The sequence below is a fragment of the Topomyia yanbarensis genome, unplaced genomic scaffold, assembly GCF_030247195.1.
Source record: "Topomyia yanbarensis strain Yona2022 unplaced genomic scaffold, ASM3024719v1 HiC_scaffold_19, whole genome shotgun sequence".
Classification (NCBI taxonomy): domain Eukaryota; kingdom Metazoa; phylum Arthropoda; class Insecta; order Diptera; family Culicidae; genus Topomyia; species Topomyia yanbarensis.
The window spans coordinates 6,903-32,311 of record NW_026683371.1 but is presented as its reverse complement, the minus strand read 5'-3'; the positions used below and the strand labels follow the sequence as shown (position 1 = coordinate 32,311).

General features: G+C 41.8%; 1 protein-coding gene across 1 annotated transcript; it reads right to left on the bottom strand.

The window, feature by feature from the left end:
* Positions 1-617: 617 nt before the first annotated feature.
* LOC131694893 (fibrillin-1-like) lies at positions 618-20,693 on the bottom strand (the record flags this gene model as incomplete). Its single annotated transcript, XM_058983409.1, has 18 exons — positions 618-2,708; positions 2,773-3,240; positions 3,309-3,815; positions 3,884-4,321; positions 4,381-6,645; positions 6,708-7,676; positions 7,737-8,132; positions 8,368-8,580; positions 8,646-10,112; positions 10,202-10,525; positions 10,587-11,531; positions 11,591-11,905; positions 16,349-16,996; positions 17,057-18,001; positions 18,056-18,364; positions 18,670-19,320; positions 19,384-20,328; positions 20,388-20,693. Coding segments are annotated over 18 exons (12,350 nt in total), but the record flags the coding sequence as incomplete, so codon positions are not given.
* Between the last annotated feature and the right edge of the window lie 4,716 nt (positions 20,694-25,409).

The window sequence follows — 25,409 nt, the reverse complement described above, 5'->3', positions numbered from 1 at the left end:
CAACTGGAATGAATTACTCTGGGCATTACTCTGTTTCGCAATCACAACAAAACTAATCGTTCAGTCACGGTGTATTACCATAACGTTCGAGGTCTTCGCACCAAAACAAACGAACTTTTTACGGGACCTTCGGCTAATGATTATGATGCTATGGTTCTAATGGTAACGGACTTCAATACAACCTTTCAGACGACATTAAAAACTGATGCCTAAAGTGTATTCTACTTCCGTCCGGTTATGTTTCTGACATTATCCACCAATTATTTTTTCATTAAAATTTTCATAACGAAGAAAAAGACGCATCAACGGGTCCAAATTTTGTGATACATCGTTCATTAAGTTTAAAAACAAAATTTTGTGCAGTTTGTTTGAATAGACAAATCGTATACTAAACAAATAGTGTGAAAATAGGAATGGTAAATCTATATGAGTATATTATTTGCCTTTTATATTGATATCTACGATTTTAGATTAATAAAAGATTTTTTTTTAAGTTCGATTAAACGCTAGCTGGAACGCGTTTTATTCGTTGGGAAAATTTACCTTGTGTTTTGAGAGATTTGGCGGGCAAAAAAAATCATAATAAGTAATTCGAAGTAATGACAACTAAATATCCATAATATTATTAGTAGTTTTTTATTCCATCAACGTTTTTGTTTTGCTTGAGGTGATATTTGCATGCTTCACATGAACTATACATGGTGATAAAAAAATATTACACTGGGATAATTTCGAATAGGATTCTTTGTCTATGTTTAAAGTACCGAAAAATTTCAGCTGTAGATTTTTTCTTCAGGAAAACGTTTTCATTCTTATCATCGCATTCCTCTTCTTTGTTTTACCTCAATTAATGTTAATCCAGTCTTAATAGTTGACATTATTATCAGTTAAAATAACCATAAATATCTCGGCATTGGAAGCCATAAAAGGAATCGAAGAATACCTGTTAGGGTGATTGCCGAAAATAGTGGATTCTGCCATTATCGTCTCTTGGAGACTGCAGCCACTTTTTCTCTCATAAAACGATCAAAAAACTAAAGCGTTTCAATTAGTCGATAATCGAAATTTTACTACCGTTTTGCACGCTTTTGTGCAGTATTCCGAAAGGGCAGTAAGGTTTAACAATAAGTAGCTTTTTTGTTTAGAAATAGACCTTGCTATCCCAAAGTCCAAATCGAAGTTAGTGAAAGATCGCTGCTTCTTTCACGTTTTCGATTTTTAAATTGGGATGACACGAGGTGACTTTTCGCGGGTGATATTTTTTAGAGTTTTTAATGGCAGTTTCAACAGTACAGGTTATATCGGAATGTGAATCTCGTATAGTTTCGTCGTTAATTGATAGGTTAGTTGTATAATGACTACGTTCTGTCTGTGTGGAATTCTTCGCTGTCGCAATAGTACACGCAGCGTTTCAATCGTATTTTATTCTTGCTTTCAATTAACCTAGGTTATACAAATCCTCCGGGGGTCGAGTTCGCGTGTTTTTCGATTATTCATAAAATTTTTAATAAATTACAACTAAAACAACTATATTTAGTGGAATAACACCGATAACATTGTCCACAAGTGGAGACATGCGGGGGAATAGTGCGCTTTCCCAGAGTTTAGTTGGATTCGAATTCAAGTGAAGATTTCGATGAACAACTTATGGTATTGCAGTGTTTGTTTCGTTGTAGAGCCAAAGAAGGCAAGATAGCGAATAGTACGGGTAGGGAACGAGCCTCCTTCAACTTTGGGCGAGGAATTTGTGCAGAGTAGTTCAAAAGATACGTTGAAACTGCTAGATCCATCTCTAACTAAATACAATAATAACATTAATAAATAAAAGACTAGTAACGACCCGCGGAGGAGATGTTCGATTCTGTTCGTGGAAAACCACCAACCGCTCACGAAGTACTGGGTGCAGAGCGCGTTGCCAGTGCATCGTTCCTTTGATATCACAGCTCAACCCGCCGTTTTAGGATTATCGAGAAACGAGACAAGTGGTGCTATAAGTGTCCTATTTGCTAACGAGGTTGAGGTTGCTTTTTGTTCGTCAGGTTTCTCGATCTTAGTTTGCTTTTTACATGAGGTTACAACAGGAAGCGGGTTCGAGTGGAGATGCTCTATCGGTTCGGTTGGTCGTATTCCGCGTGAATTTATTATAAAAACGAGCTGGTCTAAGACAACTTTTGCATCCGCATTGGGTTTGCAATAACGATGGACGGACAGTGTTGTACGCATTCGTTGCCTTCAGGTTAAAGCACCGTTCCTACTCTAGTGGTGCCACTGTCCTTCTCAAAAATATTATTCTTAATGTGTCTATTTACAGTGTTTTTTTTCAAGTATCCTATCTTAAAACTTTCTACTTTCGTTCGGATTTCGTTGTTGTCTGGGTCGTCTTTGATGTTTCAGTTTAAAAAAACAATATAAACATTTAGTACACTTGACATTTACAGTGACATTTGGTCTGCGGATAGGTTGGCCTTCTCACGTCATGTAATCGTGAGATGGCTCAGAAGGTTCTTGGTGCGCAAACAACGGGTTCGGGAACTCCGGTGGGTGCGGCAAGGGTCCAGTTATTGTCGGACGTCGCCTGTAGGCCATGAGCCAACAGGAAACTGCCACAGCCACGGCTACAAGTGCCAGCAGCGCAGTTATGACCAGCGCAATGATCAGTCCGATCATCGATACGCAAATATCTTCGACACGTTGAGCAGCGGGAAGTACTGAAAATAGAGTATAAGATATTATACAATCATACTCCAAGAGTGCTTCGTGTCCCAAACTTACTGTTATCTGAATCATATGATCGCTCCTCCCTCCTTTCAAGCGTTAGAATCGCATTCGATTCTACGGTGATTTCTTCTCGCAGTGTTCCCTCGATACCTAGCGTATCGTCGGAAGCTAGTGCCGTACTGGCAGCTCGTCTAGTCCTGTTCAGTATTAGTTCAATTTCGTTCATATCAGTGATCGCTCGTCTTCTGCGTTTTCCAAATGCATTGGCACCGTGACAGTTGACCGGTTGGCATCGGCCAAAGCATACACGAATGTTACATTGGAACCGAATGTTGTCACTCGATGGGAACTTAAACGCGTTGAAACTGGCTAGCAAACTGTTGGTTTCGGCGTTGTACTCCCAATCACCGAAGATACTCGGTTCGGTTGCACATCCATTCTCGTCTGTCACAATGTACTCATTTTCCACGCTATCTTCCATTGTTTTGGCCACGCAGCTTCGAGCAAATCCTCCATAAATAGCTGAAAATAAACGGAAAGAAAAGTTGACGAACCTGAACTTGATTTCCTTTTCATTAGAAAATACTCACTTGCTGGTTGTACTTCAACCTGTAGTCGCAAATTGTCACCGATTTCGGCTGAGTTGATTTCTTCGCCATTAAAGGCGACGATTCGCATAGCACACGTTGGTGGTGGCCCGGTATTCGCGATCGTACCCGCCGTCGTCAACATCTGAACGTTGAATCCGAGGGTTACGTTTTGCTCGCCTGTCTGATAGACGCACTTGATGTGATAGGCTTGGGCTTTATACGTCACCAACTTCGGGTGCTTCTGAATCACCAGCACGAAACTGGCGATACCGTTGATATGGATCAAGCCACAACTTCCAAAGTGTACCTTGATCTGTGTTCTCTGAGAGGAATCACCGGCTAGGTTGATTACCCGTCGGCATTCTTCGTCCTTGCTGTGGCTCTTCACATACAATACACCGTTGAAGTTAGATTCCATCAAATCGATTACCACCTGTACGCCGTCCGCTTGGCAGGTAACCTGCATATCCCGCTTTGGGATATCAGTACGGAAACCGGTTGTTTGATCTGTGGAACAGGCAGAACAAATATGGTTGAAAATTAAAGTTCTACACATTAATATATGAAACACTTACTGCAATGCTCCTCGGGGTTTCCTGTATATCCGGAAATACATTGACATACCGCTTGGTGGTTGGTTGCATTACAGAGCGCATTCTTTCCGCACACCTTTGTCGTACATGGATCTTCGCAGGTCTTAGTCTGCTCGTCGCAATATCTCCAATCTGGGCAGTCGCTATTCCGTATGCACTCCGGTACGGCTGTACGAACACACTCACCACGTTCGGTTAGCCGATAGCCATAGTCAGTTGGACAAATACAGCGTCCGCGTTCATCGATTACCATACCTCGCTCCAAGGCACACACGCAACGTCCTGTGTCATCAATCTTTAGTCCATCTTTCTCGGGACAAATCTGGCAATCGTCGTAGATTGTAAGACCGTACCCGGGGGGACATACGCATTCACCGTTTGCGTTTCTTATGAACCCTCGATCGATTTGACAGAGTGCCACTGTGGAAATAACATTGTCAGAAATAGACATTTTTCATAAAGACTCATCCAATACTTACTTTTATCACACTGAATGGCCGCGTTGCCTTGATAGCCCGGTAAACATTCGCAAATCATCGTACGAACTGGAAGAGTGTCCAACACCTTACACATTGAATTTACACCGCATGGTTCGGTCACATTGCACGGGTTTACACAGTCGCCCTGGATGCAGGCGGTTTGTGAATGGCATTCGCCATCCGTTCGGCACCGTTCGTCTCGCAGCACACATCCTCTGATCGGATCTGCCTCGAATGGCGGTGGACAGGCACATTCCGCACGGTGTTGATACACTTGGCACAGTTCATTCTGTGCGCAGATAGCTTGCCGTTCGCAAGGGTTTTCACATTTGTTGTTTATACAGGCCTTATCCGTAGGACAGTCCGAGTCAGCCCGACATCCCAGCAATTTACAGCTAACTCTTGGGTCACCTTCATATCCTGGCATACACTCGCATATTGCTCTGTGATTTTGGCCATAACATTCAGCTTGTCTTCCACAAGAATCAATCGAACAAACAGGCACACATTGTCGATTGATACACGAATGCTGCATGGAGCAATCATCGTCGGCACGACATTCGATCTTGATGCATTCGATCTCTGGGTTTCCGTCGAAGCCTTGTTTGCAGGAACACACCGGTTTGTGGTCTTTAATTCGACATTCCGCGTTGGGACCGCAGTTGCAAGGGTTTTTACAAATACTATTGATGCAAGCAGTGTCGCTGGAGCAATCCGAATCCGATATGCAACCGGACTTGATTACTGGTTTACATGTGCCGCTTCCGCTACTGATATACCCGTCTGGGCAAATACAGATCATTGTTCTGACCGGCGATGATGGTATAACTTCACATCTGGCTGGTAGACTGCATGGTTCTAGGACTCCACATGGTTCTATGCATTTATTATCGATACAAGCCAGGTGCGACGGACAATCGGTGTCGTAGACACACTCGGGAATAATTTCTGGTCGACAGTCCACGTATGGGTTACCGACTAATCCCGCTGGACACCTACATACTGCTAGATGGTTGTGAGCTTTACACTCTGCCCTGGGCGAACATGAGCTGTCGTATATGCAGGGATCCACGCACTGAGAGTTGCGACATTGTTTATCGTTTGGACAATCGTTGTTACTGCGACACTCGACAACCGTACACTGTACAAAGTGGTTTCCTCTGTAGCCACTTAAGCAGCGACATTCGGCTCGGTTTGAAACTGCAAAGCATTCGGCATTAATTCCACAAGGATTACTGTCCAAACATGGATTCACGCAGTTTCCGTTGATACATGCTTTGCTAAATTCACACTCGGAATCGACGCGGCAACCGATCGTTCTACATGCAATGTTCGGGTTTCCTTCATATCCATTTTCACAGGAGCAAACGCCTCGGTGGTTCTTAACAGTACACGTAGCGTGTGTTCCGCAGTTACATGGGTTCTTGCACTGTCGGTTGATACAGGCTTCACTATCTGAACACTGAGAGTCACTCGTACATTCCACCTGTGTTTGCAGTACGATTCGTTTGCATTCACCATTTGAATCCGGTACGTGGAGTTCTGGACACTCACAGACCATGGTTCGAACTGGAACAGAATCCAGAACTGTACAGTGTGCTGTTCGCGCACACGGTGTTAGTTCCACACATGGATCAACACATTTGTTATTGATGCAGGCCAGTCGGCTTGGGCAGTTCACATCCATCGTACATTCCGGCTCAGGAACACGACGTTCGCAGAATGAGAACGGATTTCCATCAGGTAGATGATCAGGGCACTTGCAATGTGGCGCATGATTACGCGTGAAACAGATGGCATTCTGGGCACAAGGTGCCATTGTACTGCATGGATCAACGCACTGCTCTTGTATACATGCACGGCTATCTGGACACTCTCCGTCAAAGTGGCATTCTACCCGCCGGCACTGGACGAATGGATTCCCCTCTAATCCGGGCAGACAGCGGCAAGCAGCTCGATGCTTATCACCGTAACACTCAGCGTTCAGAGCACACGAATCTTCCAGGGAGCATGGATTCAGACATTCACCATTGTAGCATTGTTTGTCGTTGGTGCATTCACTATCCGATTGGCATCCCAGTTTAACGCATCCGAATTGAGCATTTCCCGAGTAGCCGGGTCTACAGCTACATACCGGATAGTGGTCCTTGACGTAACAATCGGCGTTTTGGCCGCAATTGCAAGGATTAGCACAGATTTCGTTAACACATGTTTCGCTTGTAGTACAGTCTGAGTTTGAACGACATTTTGGCAGATCGGCTGACGCTGTGAAGAAAAACGGTTCAAGTAAATAAACTTGTCGAATAATTAAATAGCTGAATACTTACGTGGAACGCAGTTTCCAGATTTGTCTTTGTTGTAGTTGGTTGGGCAGTTACAAACGGCATTGTGTAGCTGTACGTGGCAAATAGCACCTCGTCCGCAAACATCTTGTGTGCAGGGATTGATGCATCGCTCGTTGAAACACGACCGATCAAGAGGACAATCGTCATCGGCTGAACATTCCTTGGGAGATGGAACTCGGGCTTCTGGAGTGCACTCGATATGCGGATTACCGACATATTCAGGAGCGCACGAGCAAAGAGCTCGATGACCGCTGGATTCACACTGAGCGTTGACTCCACAAGGCTCCGCTCGACAGGCTAACGTACATTGTCCTCTAATGCAGCGATCTGTATCTGGGCAGTCGTTATCAGTCCGACAACCCTCCACCACAATCGGTTTACATTGCCCGTTAACGTCAACGATCATATCCGAAGGACACGCGCAGATCATTGTTCGGAGTGGTAAAGTATCGACAACTGTACAAGACTGCTGCCGCGAGCACGGACTGATTTCTGTACATGGATTCGTACATTGGCTGTTGATGCACGCTTGTTGTGAAGGACAGTCTCCGTCGATTCGGCATGCTGGTTCCGGTTCATCTCGAGTACAACCTACATACGGATTTCCACGGGAACCAGACAGACACTCACAGGTCGCTTGATGATTTTTACCTATACAGTTGGCCGTAGAAGCACATGCCTCATTATCACAGACTGGTCGGCATACTCTATTCAATCGGTCGCAAGCTTCATGATCAGCACAATCTTCATTGTACTGGCAAAGTCCAGTCACACAGGAGATCAGTGGATTTCCTTGCGTTCCTGGTGGACAAATGCAGTTGGCGTGATGCCCTTGTGGGAGACATTCTGCTCCACGGCCACACTGCGTTGCGCCGTACGTACATGGGTTCAAACACTTTTCGTTGTAGCAAGCCTTGTCGTATGGACAGTCGTTGTCGTTTTGGCATTCCGCTGAAAATAGTAAATAGTTTTAGAACTTGCTGACGGTGGTGAGCATGAATTATAACTTACGCTTATAACACTGAACTCTTGGGTCACCTCCCCATCCCTTCTGGCACGTGCACAGTGGCCTGTGGTATTGGGTTCGACATTCTGCATTTCCACCGCATGGGTTACCCTCAGCGCATGGGTCCTGGCATTTCTGGTTGATACAGGCTCGATTGCTAGCACATTCCGAGTCGACGGTACATTCTGGCGCTATTACCGGTTCCGAGTAACATTTTTGGAATGGATCTCCCACCATGCCACTGGGGCATACACAGATGGCTTTGTGACTCTGGGTTAAACATTCAGCCGTACGAGCACATGGATTAAATTCCGTGCACGGGTTAACGCACACTCGATTTCTACATGTTTCCGTCGCTGCACATTCAATGTCTGAGGTACATTCAGGTACGACAGTTGATACTGAGTGGATAAAAGAAAGAGTTAGGTTATGCGATTCAACAGGTTGAAAGGTTTAAGCGCTGCGCATGTTAAATATAGAAACAGATCTGCTAAGGATGGTCTGAGGGAAAGTTATGAAAGTAATTTAAGTAAATTGTTATTGAATATCTGGAAATTAAAGAGCATATTATTTCTAAGCAGTTAAAATCATGTAAAAGCGAATGGTTTTGAGAGGTGGCCTCGAATTCCAACAAACCTGGCAAGCATTGTTTTTCGGCGTCACCAACATATCCATCTTCACACACGCAGAACATTGTCCGAAGCGGGAGGGTGTCTTGCACCGTACAAACCGCATGCTCAGCACAAGGTTTCGTTTCATAGCAAGGATTCTTACACATTCCACTGAAGCAAGCCAACTTGCTAGAGCAATCGGCATCCATCTTACATTGATCCGAATCTCTGAGGGGCTCTACAAAACATAATTATTAAATTAGCAAAAAGATACAGTACGTCTACACGCTGCAGTTGATATACCTTTTTCACAAGCAAAGCTAGCGTCTCCGGTGTAGCCTGGTGGGCATCTACACAGCGCTCTGTGGTTATCAACTCTACACTGCGCTCCTGGAGCACAGTTGCAAGGGTCTCTGCATTGTTCGTTCTGACATGACAGATGATAAGGACACTCATCATCACTGGTACACTCGGGTCGCGTACATCCCGCCAATGCGTTTCCTCTGTAACCATCTAGACAGTGGCATCTTGCGTTGTGGTTGTAATCTGTCCTACAAACTGCGTTTCTGCCACATTGAGTATACTGGCATGGATCGACACAGTTTCGGTTGACACATGATTCTGTCGGTGGACAATCCGAATCGGCCCGGCAGCCGATTTCATAGCAAGCAAACTGTGCATTACCTGTATACCCTTCGCGACATGTGCAGATTGCTCGATGGAATTGAACCCGACATTCGGCATTAAGATTACATAAGCCAGTATTGGCTGTGCACGGATTGATGCACTGTTGGTTTATGCAGGCCTTGTCGTTCGTGCACTGATCATCACTGATGCACTCAGCTTTCGGAATCGGGTCCATTTGTGGGTTACATTGAACATAGGGTGAACCAGCGTGACGTTCTGGGCACGAGCATACCGGTGAATGATTCACCACGTTACAGATAGCATTCACTCCGCAAGCTCCAACGCATGGATCTCTACACTTCTGATTAAAGCACGCACGATTGGATGAACATTCGGAGTTGGTGACACACTCCGGGTATTGGCAGTCGGCTCTTCCGCCAATGACACGACAAACTCCATTCGTCCTGCATGGGGAAGGATTGCACGGATCCTTGGGTCGCGATTCTTCACATTCGACGAATGGATCACCGATCATGTTGTTCGGGCATGAGCAAACTGGATTGTTATTGATGGCATGGCATACAGCTCTGTATCCACAAACTCCTGGACATGGATCGACACACTTCTTGTTGACACATGTTTTGTCTCTTGGACAATCTGAATTAATGACACATTCCGGGTAACAGCCTCTTCCGAACGGAGTTCCTTTGAAATCTGGAAGACATTCGCAGACAGCGTTTCCACCGGAGGATCGACAAACTGTATTCTGTCCGCACGGTGATGGATAGCACGGATCTGATGGTGAGGGTGGTTCTGGTTTTCGCGAACACTGCTCGAATGCGTTACCGACCATTCCCTCCGGACAGGTGCAAGTTGGTGTGTGATTGATAACATTGCAATCTGCGTTGTAGCCGCACACTCCTGGACATGGATCTTTGCATCTGTTCTGAATGCAAGCTGTATTTCTAGAGCATTCAGAGTTGGTCACACATTCCGGTCGGCAACCAGTGTACGGATTTCCGAAATAATTTTCGAAACATTCGCACACCGAACCGCCATCGACTGGTCGACACCGAGCATTCGTACCGCATGGTGATGGGTAACATGGATCCCTAGGCTCTGGTTCAGGTTGTTGAGTAACAGCTGAAATCGTGAATGAAAATATGTGATGTTAGTTAAAATTATCTGAAAATTGAAATTGCCGCAGTCTAACAAACGCAACCGAAACTCACATTGTACGAAGCAATTGACGAATGGATTGCCAGTGTAGCCCTCTGGACAAATACAGTTAGCGATGTGGAGGGAAACTCTACAATCTGCATTGGTTCCACACGCATTAGAACAAGGGTTTTGACATTTTTGATTTATACAGGCCAGCGTATTGGAACAATCGGAATTACTAACGCACTCTGGACGACAGTTCGGGGGTGCTCCAATCATGTTGGGAAGACAAGAACAAGATGGGTTACCGTTGCGATTCACACAGGCAGAATTTTGACCACATGGCGACGGAATGCAAGGATCTCGAGGGGTATCTTGGGTGGGGGGTTTTTCCACTGGTGAAAAAAAAACATTTTGTGAACATACACTTTGATAAAATAATACGAAAGGTTTTACCTATTTCATAGCACCTAACAAAAGGATCACCGGTCATTCTATTCCCGCAGCTACAAATTGGGTTATGATTTACTACAGTACATCTTGCCCCCAGCCCGCAGGTACCTGGGCATGGATCCCTACATTTAAAGTTCATACAAGCCATACTTTGTATGCAGTCCGAATTGATGGAACATTCCGGTCGGCAGGAGGGAGGTGTTCCGAAATAACCTTGAATGCAAGAGCAAACAGCTTGTCCGTTGATGGGTCGACATTGACTGTTGGACCCACAAGGTGAAGGGTTACATGGATCGGTTTCGATTGGAGCACGTTGTGGGGTGCACTGTACGAATGCGTTGCCTGCCATTCCTCGCGGACAACTACACACCGGTATATGATTTACGACGTCGCACACAGCATCCTGACCACAGGTTCCTGGACAGGGATCAACGCATTTGCTGCGAATACAAGCCTTATCTCGAGAACACTCTGAATTCAATACACACTCTGGACGACAACCCCGATACGGATCTCCCTGGAACTCGGGCAAGCATGTGCATACTCCATTGGAACACTGAGCGTTCGAACCGCACGGTGAAGGATTGCAAGGGTCATCTCGGATAGGTTCTCTGGGTGGAGGAGGTTTAGGGTAACAATTGGTGAATGGATCCCCAGTATATTCCTCTTGACAGGTACATATCGGTGTATGGTTGATAACGTTGCAGCGTGCTCCAATGCCGCATGAACCAGGACAGGGGTCCCTACATTTCTCATTTATGCAAGCTTGATTGCTTGCGCACTCAGCGTTGATGCTACACTCCGGTCTACAGTTGGGCGGTGAACCAATATAATTCGGTAGACATGAGCATGAAGCACCTCTATTCACGTTTCTACATTGAGCATTGGGTCCACATGGAGAGGGAGCGCAGGGATCGCGAGCAACAATCTCCGGGTCTCTTGGAGGGGCTGTTCGAGGAAAAGATACGTCAGTTCGGGTAACTAGTGAAGTATACACAATTTCTTACGTGGATTAGGATAGCATCTATTGAATGGATCCCCAGTGTATCCGGATTGACAAGAACAAATAGGGTTATGGTTCTTTACGTTACATCGGGCGTTGGTTCCACAGATTCCAGGACACGGGTCAACACATTTCTGATTGTTACACGCCCTATCCAACGCACACTCTGAGCTGGTCACACATTCCGGACGACATCCCGGAGGAGATCCGATGTATGTGGGCAGACAAGAGCACACAGCTTGACCATTTATTTCACGACATTGGCTGTTGGCCCCACACGGGCTTGGTTGGCAGGGATTAACGTACTCCACAGGTATGTCTGTTTTTTTTTTGGGAAATTGTTTAAATAATTATACATATTGTTGATGTAATTTTTATTGTGTTGGCTCATATATTTTTGTTAACCGATATGTGTCCAACAGGGTACCAGCAAATTGAAAAACTCATAACGATGTCGATTTGTGTTCGATTTGGACTTTTTAATCACAACGGGTACCCGGTACTGAAACATGGCTACGGAAATTTGAATTCCCGGGAACCAGAATAATTCATCTGTTAATCTGTTCGGTTAAAAAACTGCGGCTGCCCGAGCACCCTGTTGAGGGCTAAAAAATTCAATAGCCCGTACTCAGGGTCTCTTAAGGGGGGCGTCTGGTGTAAAGTGCTCAAACCTAAAGTTATTTTGCTTTACCACTTTGAAGGCAAGGCAGCAATGGATCTTTTATGTAATATTAAGATTTATTTATACATTCATTGTGTACGAAAATGAAATATTTGCAGTCACGCAAAGCTACACATACGAGCGTTCCAAGAGTAGACGTCCAACCAGTGCCACATCGAGGAGAGCCGCCGTGAACACGATAACTCAAGATAAAATTATCTGACACAGGAAATTCAATAAGATTTGTAAATCTCAGACCTGTAGTTACTCGACTAATAAAAAAAAAGAATAGAAAAAGTTCGAGTTTCGAAAAATGGCTTCACTAAAACCGAAAAATCTCATATTTTACTGAAAAATTCGCTCACTTTTCTTCAAAATAATAGGGTCCATTCTCATAAAAATAAATAAATTCGTTGATTACTTTTTGAGTTATCGTGATCGCCAATTTGTGAAATGCGGTTTCGAGAAAAACGCTATTAAACGGTTGTCCACATCAAATTGCATCACGGAAGAAACGCTGTAGAAAATAATCTATCGGGTATTTTCTCTTGAAAGTCTGGGTAGAAATAGTTTAGTATTTTTATCGCAGTTAGTTTTTCGAAAATTATTACCGATTGATTTCAATCTGCGTGTGTTACAGCAAATACACGCGAGGAATGCATGGCTGTTTAAAACACAGGAGGTTCTGTGTGGCCACCGAGATTGTGGGAAACCCTTCTAGAGGTTCAATACTAACAATTAAGTGGACAAAAAAGCCGTTGATTTATTTCCCCTACACCAAACGTCCTCCATAATTATAGCGTTAATTTTATTTCTCCAAAAGCTATGACTGGTGGTTTTCTAAGATGATACTAAGGATTAATTTCCAGCTAGTGAAAGGACATTGAATTTTCATTAATTGTAATCTGAGAAGGTACCTGGGTCGGACACATAACGGTTAAGTATACTTCGAAAGGCTTGTAACTTTGGCAAATTTTAATATTTTCAAATTAGCTAGCATCATGTTCAATATGCTGATTAGAGGAAGCAATAAAAACCCATCCCTGAGTTAATTCACAATGCCATTAGGAGTGTCTGGTTAGATATTGAACCTAATCGATCACTAGGTGGCACTCTAGGCATAACAACGTTACTAAAAATGAGATTCTGACAGATAATTTTATCATCTACAAAACTGGCTAGTCCGGAGAAGTTATTAAACTTCTAACGAAATAATGTTTGAGTTAGTTGTGCACAGGGCCTAACGGCACATAGTCGGGCAGTAAGCTATGTTCGACAGAGTAAAATGATTAATGTTCATGATTTCAGGAAATTAGTTACGATTTTTGTAATTTCGATTCATTTTATCGTGATATGTTAGCCCCGAGTAGAGCTATTTATGGTCATGATTTCTGTATTTTAGTCGCGATTTTTGATATTTTAGTCACAAGTAGTGTGATTTATGTTTATGCTTTCTGGATCTTTGTCACGATTTTCGTAATTTCTATTTACCTTATCGTGATATTGTAGACACGATAGCTCAGCTAGGAGCTTAGCTACGTGATCATGATTTCGAGATCTTAGCTACGATTTTCATAATGTATATGTACGTTATAGTGATATTTTATTCTCGAGCTTACTCTTGAATCTGACACGTGGAGTTATGATATTTGTAATTTCTCGTCGCCTTATCGTGATATATTTGAACCGGATCATAAAAGTTTGCCTAATTCGTGATATCTTGTTCTGTGAACTATATCACAAAAACGATTTGTGGCTCTATAATGTGTATTTGGTGCTCAGCGCAGTTTTCGTTTTCTGTCCGGACATCACACGGATCCTTATAAAATGCAAAGCCATGTTTGATGTCCTGATAGTCTTTTTTATATCTGCTACTCGTACCTCTTACTAGTCGCTAGCAGCTGGACATAACTGTATGTTATTACAAGAAAAAATGCATGGAACAAAAATGATTCAACGAATAATATTCTGAATCAAAATAGTTCACGTGAAAATTGCATGTCCATATGTAAAGTTGAATGAAATTGAAAAATTATAAGGAGTTTTTTTTTGTTTTTTGTTTTTTTTAATAGCCCGCCTCTTACCCCCACACCAAAAAGCTCACAAATGGAGCCCCCTGGTAGTGGACACATCAGTTCTCAGCGTACAAAAAAAAGGTCAGCACAACAAAACAAAGTTACGAATCGCGGAAACGCTCAGAACAAAAAAAAAACAATACGAGACCGACAAAACACAAAATTTGACAAGAAGCTACGGCGAGTACCCAGCGGAAAAGAATCCTTTTAAGGGTCCCATCGTAGCTTTGCAGGAAGCTCATAATAATTTAAATTTATTTATTACTTATTGCTATAAAAAATGCATTTATCAATTGTTTTTATTTAGAAAAATGGTAACCAATTATAGCTAAAGGAATAAGCTCGATTGGTGGTGAACGAAGTTTATATTCAAAATTCCCCTATTTTATTTTTTAAAATTAGTTTCAATTTTGCTTGGAAACGAGTGCGACATGTTATTTGCTTTAAATCAGTAGGAAGCTGGTTGAATAACTTAGGTCCGATGAAAGAAATGCGTCTTTGACCAAGGTTCGTGGATACTCTGGAGTATAATAAATGATTGGCTTGTCTGGTGCTGTAAGCTCGAATTCCTGTCGTAAATTCTAGAGTTTCTTTTGAATATTACAGTGTACAATATAGATTGGAAATCATTAACTAGTTTACGAATCAATGACCATGATTTTATCATGATTTTGCAAACTATTTCACGAGCACGAATAGTCAGTTGTGACTATTATACTAGGAATCATGAACCAGTTCACGAATGCATGAATACTATTTTATGATTTTGTGAACTGTTTCACGAGCACGAATGGTGAGTTATGACCAATTTACTAGGAATCATGAACGAGTTCACAAATACTTAAATAATATTTCATGATTTTGTGAACTATCACGAAGTACGAATTGTGAATATTGATTAATACGCTGGGAACCGCGAATCAGTTCATGTATCCATGAATATTTTAATGTTCCTGTTTTTTCTATTGACTAATCACAAGTTGAAATTTAGCTGCCGCCGTGTGCTGCCTCAGCCGTTATTAATATTTTTGTAGAAAATATGGATATATCAACCACTTTTTTTAAATTAGTTGAGAAATTTACGTTTCGACTTCGCTTCATCAGAATCCAACACTAACTTAGTGACAGGACTAAGCTAGCGCCGTATTGACGCTAGCGCAAAAAAACGGAAATTCAATTTATGTTCCTGATCAAACCCCAGTCAAACGTAATATCTCGCAAGAAAAGGAGCTTATGAAAACTAATGAAATCGAAACATTTGTTATGGCTTAGCAAGCCAATGTAAGGTGCACTATGCAATATTTCTCCTTAGTGGAGAACAATTTTGATAAAAACAATTTTTTCTGGTTGTAAACAATTTTCTCCTTGACGGAGAGAAAATAGTTTTTACCAAAATTGTTCTCTACTAAGGAGAATAGTGCATCTTGCATTGGCTTGGTAAGCCATACCAAATATGTCGATCCCATTAGTTCTCATCAGCTTAAACTGAGCTCCCTTTCTTACGGGACGTCAGGCTTGCCTAGTGGTTTGCTCAGAAACACAAATTGTATCTCCGTTTTTTGGAGCTAGTGTCAACTCCGGTGCTAGCTTAGTCCTGTCACTAAGTTAGTGTCGGATTCGGATGAGGCGAAGTCGAAACGCAAATGTCAAGTAGCACCTTGCCAATAATCGGCCAGCAAACGCTATACGAGCTCTAACTCTAGCTTATATGTCTGTTCTTTGTGAATGTAGGTATACTATGCTCAAAGTGCCACCTACTGGTAAGAAAGTGAGCAAGTGGATTTTCTCCATGAAGATTGTTAAAAAATCCCGTACAAACTTCTATGCCGTTAACTCGATAACTAGACCCGATCGATTTGGTTCAAAATTGGCCCAAACACTCCTGATATGATTGGGAATCGACTCAGTGGTGCCCCGATTATTTTTTTTTCTGACGCCAACCCGAACCTAGACAAGCAGATAAAGCAATATTTCGAGCAAATAAGCAATTACAAGCAAATAAACCCACAAAAACAAAATATCTTACAATCCTTCTCGCTGTCACAGTTGCAGTATCTGAATGGATCCCCTGTGCATCCGCTCTGACAACTACACGAAGCTAGATGGTTTACGACATGGCACTCTGCTGCCTGCGCACAAGTTCCTGGACATGGATCTACGCATTTATTGTTCATACAAGCTCGGTTCGAGGGACAATCGGAGTTTAAAACACACTCCGGGCGGCAGCCCTCGTATGGGTTTCCGAAGTAGTCCTCAATGCAAAGACACGATCCGGCGCCACTACGCTCGCGGCAAACTGCGTTTGCCCCACACGGACTCGGGGTGCAGGGTGACGTTTGCTCTCTCGGAATATCCTTTTGCTCCGGGACACACTGAGTGAACGGGTCCCCAGTGAAGCCTATGGAGCAAACACAGTTCGGAGTATGACTGACAACTCTGCATTCAGCATTTGCTCCGCACGCTCCGGCGCAGGGATCTTGACATTTCTGACGAATACATGCAAGGTTGTTAGCACACTCTGAATTACTGACACACTCTGGTCGACAGTTCGGAGGTGAACCAATCATATTGTCCAGACACGAACACGATGGGCTGTCACCAACTGAACGACATTCTGAATTTGGTCCGCAGGGAGATGGTTGACATGGATTAACTGGGATAACTTGTGTTTGCACTGAAATCGTAAAATTCGGTGTTAATACAGAAGGTAGAATAGAGAAAATCGCGCTATTACTTATAGGTTGACATAGGACAAACGGATCACCGGTGTATCTCTCTGGACAGCTACAAATTGGGTTGTGATTGACTACCGAGCATCTCGCTCCGATTCCGCACGTACCAGGGCATGGATCTCTGCACTTCTGGTTGTTGCAAGCTTGGTTTTGAGGGCATTCTGAACTGACGACACACTCTGGTCTGCAAGCTGGTGGGCTACCGATAAATCCAGCTACGCATGAACACACGGCTTGTCCGTTTATCTCGCGACATTGGCTGTTAGGTCCACAAGGAGACGGATTGCAAGGATTTGTCACGGGTGGGGCCTGTTGTGGTCGGCAAAGCACGAATGCATTTCCTGTCATGCCATTGGGACAACTGCATACTGGCACGTGATTCATTACTTCACAGATAGCATCCTGTCCACACGTTCCAGGGCAAGGATCAATACATTTGCTACGGATGCATGCCTTATCTCTGGGACAGTCAGAGTTGAGAACGCATTCTGGTCTGCATCCCTGATATGGATCACCTTGATATTCGGGGAGACACGAGCAGATTCCATTACTGCATTGGGCGTTCGATCCACAAGGGGATGGATTGCATGGATCATCTCGAACCGGTTCTCTTGGAGGAGGTGGCGCGGGATAGCAGTTCGTGAATGGATCGCCCGTATAGCCAGTCTCACAACTACAGATAGGTGTATGGTTGATTACGTTACATCTGGCTCCAATACCGCACGATCCTGGGCATGGGTCTCGGCATTTTTCGTTCATACATGCTTGATTACTCGGACATTCGGAGTTGATTGTACATTCTGGCCGACAGTTGGGAGGAGATCCAATATAGTTGACTAGACAGGAGCACGATGGTACTCCGTTGATGTTTCTACATTGGGAGTTGGGACCACATGGAGATGGAACACAGGGATCACGTGCAATAATTTCAGTATCTTTTGGGGGTGCTACGAAAAATGTTTCATTAGTATGATGTTCAACTATCTGGCTAAAGGACTTACGGGGATTAGGATAGCAGCGAGTGAATGGATCTCCAGTGTATCCAGTTTGGCAAGAACATATGGGACTATGATTGTTAACGTTACATCGGGCATTGGTTCCACAAGTTCCAGGACATGGGTCGACACATTTTTGATTCACACATGCCTTATCCAGCGAACATTCTGAACTTGAGACACACTCAGGCCGACATCCAGGAGGTGATCCATTGTAAGAGGGTAAACAGGAACATACTGCCTGTCCATTGACCTCCTTGCACTGGCTGTTCGGGCCACACGGGTTGGGTTGACAGGGATTTTGATAGGTTAAAGCTAAACGGAAGATATTCGTTTCAGTACTCTAAATCGTTAAAAAAACGAAGCAATGCATTGTTAAGGTCAAAGTTGCGGTCAAAGTCCTTGTCGTTCATCGATTCAAGTTAAAGCAGGTTTTAGGTTCACCATATTTGTTAGTAGCAAAATTATTTTTGTTTAAAAGCTGTCGAAGCCGGTGGAAGAGTGATCAAAACGTAAAAAAATTGATTTCTAAAATCTTTCAGAATTATTGTCCATTTCAACGAATCGAAAAAAAAAGTTGTAAAAGCAGTCTCGATAAGCAAATATAACTAATAGCTTACGTTCTCGCGGTCGAATATTACAATATCTGAACGGATCCCCTTCATATCCGTCAATACAAGTACAGGACGGCAGATGGTTGACAACTTGACAATCGGCGTTTTGTCCGCATGTGCCCGGACATGGATCCTTACATTTGTTTCTGATACATGCTAAGTTGGAAGGACAATCAGAGTTCAGAATACACTCTGGTCGACATCCCTCGTATGGGTTACCGAAGTGATCGTCAATGCATGTGCAGGATCCTGCACCACTTTGTTCTCTACACACTGCGTTGGCTCCACATGGACTAGGTTCGCATGGGGATGAAGGTTCTCTCGGTATGTCCGATTGTGCTGGTGTGCACTGGCTGAACGGATCACCGGTGAATCCAACCGAGCAAATGCACATTGGAGTGTGACTGACAACTCTGCATTCCGCATTTGCCCCACATGCTCCTGTGCATGGATCTTGACACTTTTGTCGAATGCATGCTAGATTACTAGGACACTCCGAGTTACTAACACATTCAGGTCTGCAGTTTGGAGGAGAACCAACCATGTTGTCTAAACATGTGCATGACGGAGAGTCACCGACAGGTCTACATACCGCGTTTGGCCCACAGGGGGAAGGCTGACATGGGTTAATTGGAGCCATTTGAACGGGTGGTTCAACTAGAAAAAAGTTTAAATACAAGTGTGAATTTATACCCATGCAAAATATGTAAAAAATCGTACTTATAGCTTGACAACGCACGAACGGATCTCCGGTATATCTTTCCGGACAGCTACAGATTGGATTATGGTTAACAACAGAGCATCGAGCTCCAACGCCGCATGTTCCTGGGCAAGGGTCTCTGCATTTCTGATTGTTGCAAGCTTGATTTTGTGGGCATTCCGCACTTACTGTACACTCTGGTCTACAACTTGGAGGGCTTCCGATGAATCCCGGTACGCAAGAACAAACGGCTTGTCCATTGATTTCGCGACATTGGCTGTTTGGCCCACAAGGAGACGGGTTGCATGGATTCGATACTGGAGGAGCCTGTTGGGGTCTACATTGTACAAATGCATTTCCAGCCATACCAGCAGGACAACTGCACATTGGGATATGATTGAAGACATCACAAATTGCATCTTGTCCACATGTTCCGGGACAAGGATCGACACATTTGCTACGAATACAAGCCTTGTCACGGGAACAGTCAGAATTGAGCACGCACTCAGGTCTACATCCTTGGTATGGATCACCTTGGTGTTCTGGCAAACAGGAGCAAACCCCGTCATTGCATTGAGCATTGGGACCACAAGGTGATGGGTTACATGGATCGTCACGAACTGGTTCTCTTGGGGGAGGTGGCGATGGGTAACAGTTAGTAAATGGATCCCCAGTGTATCCGCTCTCACACGTACAAATCGGTGTATGATTGATAACGTTACATCTGGCTCCAAGCCCGCATGATCCTGGACAAGGATCCCTGCATTTTTCATTCATACATGCCTGGTTACTTGGACATTCGGCATTGATCGTACATTCCGGTCTGCAGTTGGGTGGTGATCCGATGTAATTGACTAGACATGAGCAGGAAGGTGCGCCATTGATGTTTCTACACTGGGAATAGGGACCACATTGTGATGGAACACAAGGATCTCTAGGTATAACTTGAGTATCTTGAGGAGGTGCTGCGATAAAAAATTAAATTTTTAATTGTTTTTTTAATACATTCAACTCAATTTCTTACGTGGATTAGGATAGCATCTGGTGAATGGATCTCCTGTATAACCCGACTGGCAAGAGCAGATAGGACTATGATTATTAACATTACATCGAGCATTGGTGCCACAGGTTCCCGGGCACGGGTCAACGCATTTCTGATTGATACAAGCTTTATCCAACGAGCATTCCGAACTGGTTACACATTCCGGGCGGCACCCAGGTGGAGACCCAATGTACGTTGGCAAACATGAGCATACTGCCTGGCCATTGATCTCACGGCACTGGCTGTTTGGGCCGCAAGGTGACGGTTGGCATGGGTTAACGTATTCAGCTGAAGGAGAGTAAGTTTATTGAGAATGTCGCACTCTGATGGACTATTGCGATAGTTTGTTGTATAAATTGTATACTTTTGACATATTAGGTTAGCTCATCACACATAAAAATGTAAATAATTTTAACGTATTAGCGCAAAGTTATAAGGAGCTTGTTTTCGGGTTTACAAAATTCGCTATTCGATTAATACGGAATCTCTGCAGTCCTTTTAAACCTTTTATCTACGGTATTTTGTACGGATTGTACTCGATTTGATAAGATTTGTTAGTGAGTTTCCCAGCAGTCAGATCATTAGAAAATTTGTTTCAAGCGCAAGAGTTCACACTACAGTGCAGAAGCCAATAGTATGAATAATGACAAATGATAATTTGGTTAGAATAATTTAAAATCCAAGTATCGATATTAAGAGGAGCGACCTCTGTGATCGTACAATTTCAAGCTGTCTTCAAAGCAATCATCGTTACTCAATTTGTTAGCCTTCTATAAGGTGTGTATATTTTGAATCTATAACTCATTTAGTCTGCATATGACCGATAATTTAATGGACCTTCCAAAAAATGCGATGTTCAGTCTGCATCTGTTTTCAGAATTAAAATCATAGTCAATAGTTTTTTTCGTAAATAATTTACCGAAGCATGTGCATGAAAGACTATAAAGATAGTGAAGAAATTATATAAAAAAATGATGAACGTCGACCAGGTTGTATCACTTTGAAATGAACTGCGCTCGAACTTCATGAAATACAAAACTACAAAATATTTCAATATTTAAATGAGATTTTTTTAGAATCGTGTAGAAGACTGCAACAAAGTCTTGCTCATGCAGGCAAACATGTGCTTTTGCTTTGTACGAATTACCGTGTTCGAGTTTGTACCTTACAAATTACAATCGTACTCAAGCTCGCACGCTTGAAGTATCTTTGTATGCAAGATTGCAAACAATGCCTATATAACGATTGCTGGAAGTCTGCTAGACCAATCGTATCACCGGCAACGATGTTAGATCTTAGCGGATAAACTAAGACTGTTGGCAACACTGTGTCTTGCAAAAATCGTGATTGATTAGCGCTTTATAATCAACCTTAAAATTTACCCCGAAGAATAAAATAATTACTCGCGAGTGATTTGTGAAACGGACGATAAAGTGCAGTAGATCATTTAAAATGTGCAAGTAGGTGAATTATGCCATGAAAGTCGTGATATTTTTTAATTTGTAATTATCGGTGAAAACACAATCTGGACTAAGTAGCGGGAACGGCAATTAACCGTCTTGTAGCCGCCTGCTCGAGTGTTGGACTGTTGGTGTATTTATATGGAAAATTAATGTAGGGAAGATAGTAGGGTAAATGATCTTGAGTGGGACTATTCGCAGTTTTTTCGGCAGTATCGTCGACACATATCTCGATTTTGGCATAACATTTGAATAATGTTTTATAAAGCACGGATTAGATAAATGTTAAAAAGATAATTCTTATGATAATTTATGGATGGGAATTTATATTTTACTGTGATTTGAACTAGAATGACAGTCTTACTCGCTGAAGAAAATTGATCATGAGTGGGAGTGCGCTTATCTTGAATGGATTTAAAAATAATTATAGTTTCAGACCTCTTTAAGGGGTTACATATGTTGAGGTCGGCCAAAAAATCGAATTTTTTTTATTCTATCGTAAAGTTCTGATTCTTAAGAATGTTATCTCAAATGTTGATAGAAATCGGAGCAGTACACGCAAAGTTATAGCAATTTTCATCTTGCTCCCTTACGGAAGCGTGGCTTATACTTGAAACTTTAAACGCGATTATAACGAAATCATGTTTTCCCAAAAACATCCTTGCGGTGACTACGATTGTCGAAAAAGTTTTCAACCGATTTCAAGACTTTTTAGCTTATTCGTAATTTAACTGCCATGTCCTTATACGTTTCCAGTTTTGCGTAAAAATTTTCATATTACTGTTATGATTTATTTAAATATTTTTTTCATGTGAAAATAGTGTTTTTAGAAAAAATCGTCCCTGTTTTTAAAAAGAATATTTTCAAGGACATCACAGGTTCATATATGATTTTTTTAGTATTATGCTTTCAGTTGAGCTGTTGGACTGGAATTATAGTGACGGCAAACCTCTTTGAAAAACAACGCGTTATGTCTAAATTACTATAATTTCGACAAATATAAATATTTTTTATGTTCTCAAGTGAATTTCGCAAATTGGACATTGTACTACGCTAGACGTATAACAAGTATTTCATTAAAATATGGCTACACACGTTTACAAACATTCTCTTTTATCTAGCATCTCAACATATTATATAAAACTTAAACGCTTCAACATGCTTCAAATAAATTATTGGTATCCCAAAAGGGTAAAAATAAATCCATATATATTTTAATAGGTTTTAATGCTTGACTCTCTATGAAATGTATCGAGAGTATATGCTATCAAAACAAAGCAAAGTTTTTCCCCAACACGACATCTATAACCCGTGATTTAGATTTTCTTCATGACAAAATGCTACCAAAAATTGCTCCTCTATGAGTGAATAGCAGAAACTAGTAGTCTCAAGCATGATTCTTTGTAGTGCGATTCAATGTCAAAAGACCATAATCATAGTAGATACAGAACACTACATTAGGATTGTCGCTGGCATCAGTGATTGGAACATCATTGTTTTGATTCCGGGATATACCTGTCAAATGGGCCAAATAAAAAAAGCAAAAAAATAATCCTCTATCGTCGTTTCATAGCGACTAATCATTTTTGTTTCTTTCAGCCAGCAAACCAATGGCCATTCTTGGCTAATGTGTTTTCACTAATTAGAATGCACAAATTGTCTAAACTTGTACTGAATTTTGATAAATTTTAATTTTCTTGTGCGGTATATACAAACTCTTTCATTTCATAACAATAACAGTCGAAAATTTACACCGAGAAAATTCGATATATTGAATATATTGATTTCACACACAATTTTTTGCAATTTGTAGTAGCAGATAAAAATTACCTGTCACGCATAGATATCATGGGAAAAGTAATGAAATTATAATAGTATGCCACATAGAAATTTGTTACATAGCAGAAATCACATCATTTTTCTGTTTGCCTCTCGTTTATTCTGTTGCAAATTTTATGCATTGGACGTTTCGGTCTTGAATGCATAAAATCACAGCAGAATAAACGAGACTGAAATGAAAAATAAGCAAACACAATTTGAAGTTCAACGGTTTGTGATTAAAAGCAGGCCATATTTTTCTGCGTGTACCAAAAGCGCGGACCAAAGACTTTTACTAGAGAGACTTTCGATACCTTGACAGATACACGCTCATTCAAAACTACTCAAAATTTGAGTTTCCACTACTCAATTTCAAAAACCGGGGCAAGCTGTCAAAAAATGAGTATCGATTTGAGTAGAATTGACTGAACTCTGGAGTAACCATGAAATTATCAACTATTTGAGTGAAAAAAAAACTTACTGGTGCACGAAGTGGAACAGCCCGCACACAAAAAATTGAAAATAGTTCCAAATGTTGATTCAACAGCAAACTAAAAAGGTAAGTTTTCGCAAGTGTGGTTTCTTTTTTAAAATAACATACCTTCTTATTTTGCATATCGAGTAGCACGAGATCCTATTTACAGGAAAAAGGAGAAAGGACCTCGGAATAAATTTATAAGCATCGTATTAACAACTAGAGATACAGGTAAGTGGAATTTTATATACAGATTAATGCGTTTGTTAGTATTATTAAAAATACAGATCGGTTAAATTTCAAATTTTGTCTTTGCGTAAAAAGTACTCAAAATTGACATTTTGTACCCGAACTCAAAACTGAGTAAGTGAGGAAAACTCAATTTTTGACCATGTGCACTTTTTATGGAATTGAGTGGCTGGTCACTCACTTTTGAGTTATTTTCAATGAGCCTGTATATATCGAAAGCAAAACATACATGTTCCGAGACGAAAACAATAGGAACACCAGCGATAATCCTAATCTAGTGTTCTGTTGCATAATCATACTTAATTTAAAACTTTATTCATGATAATTTCCATAGTATTCTCAATCGATTTAAATGAAAATGTACAGGTATTTGCTCAATTTTGTATACACAAAACTCCAATTTTAGAGTGTTTTATCATAAGAGAGCTTGTTTAACATAGCTTATTTAGGACGACATAATGTATCACAAAAAGAAATAATTTTGATTCAGAAAATTTGATGTTTTAAAAATATTTTTTGCTATATGTGGCAAATAAATTAAAATATGTTGAATTTTTCAGTCTATGATAAGTTCTGTGTAGTCCCACTTAATATTATTTACCCTATATGCGATTCAGAATTAAATTTATTTGTGAATATGTCGCGCATGTAAAATTTCGCTAGTAACAATTTGATGTGCATATATACCTTAAACCGGCCATTGCCGTAAACATTGGTATTGTTATCAGTGCTATATCTTATCGTGGTTGTTTTTTTATTCCGATTATTGAGGTTTATGGCCTCTTTTCGGGTTAGAAAAAACACATTAGAAAAATTTCTAACCCTATGTGCGAGGTTGAAAATCGAACCAAGGTGAGCTGCGTACAAGGCAATCGGTTTACCTACTAACTACGCTATTCCAATCCTGTGGTTGGTTCTGTTAACCCTAGAACGTTGCACTGGGGTACAAATGTACCCCACGCCTTCTTTGGGGTCATGTAAAAACGAGAATTCGGCATTTAC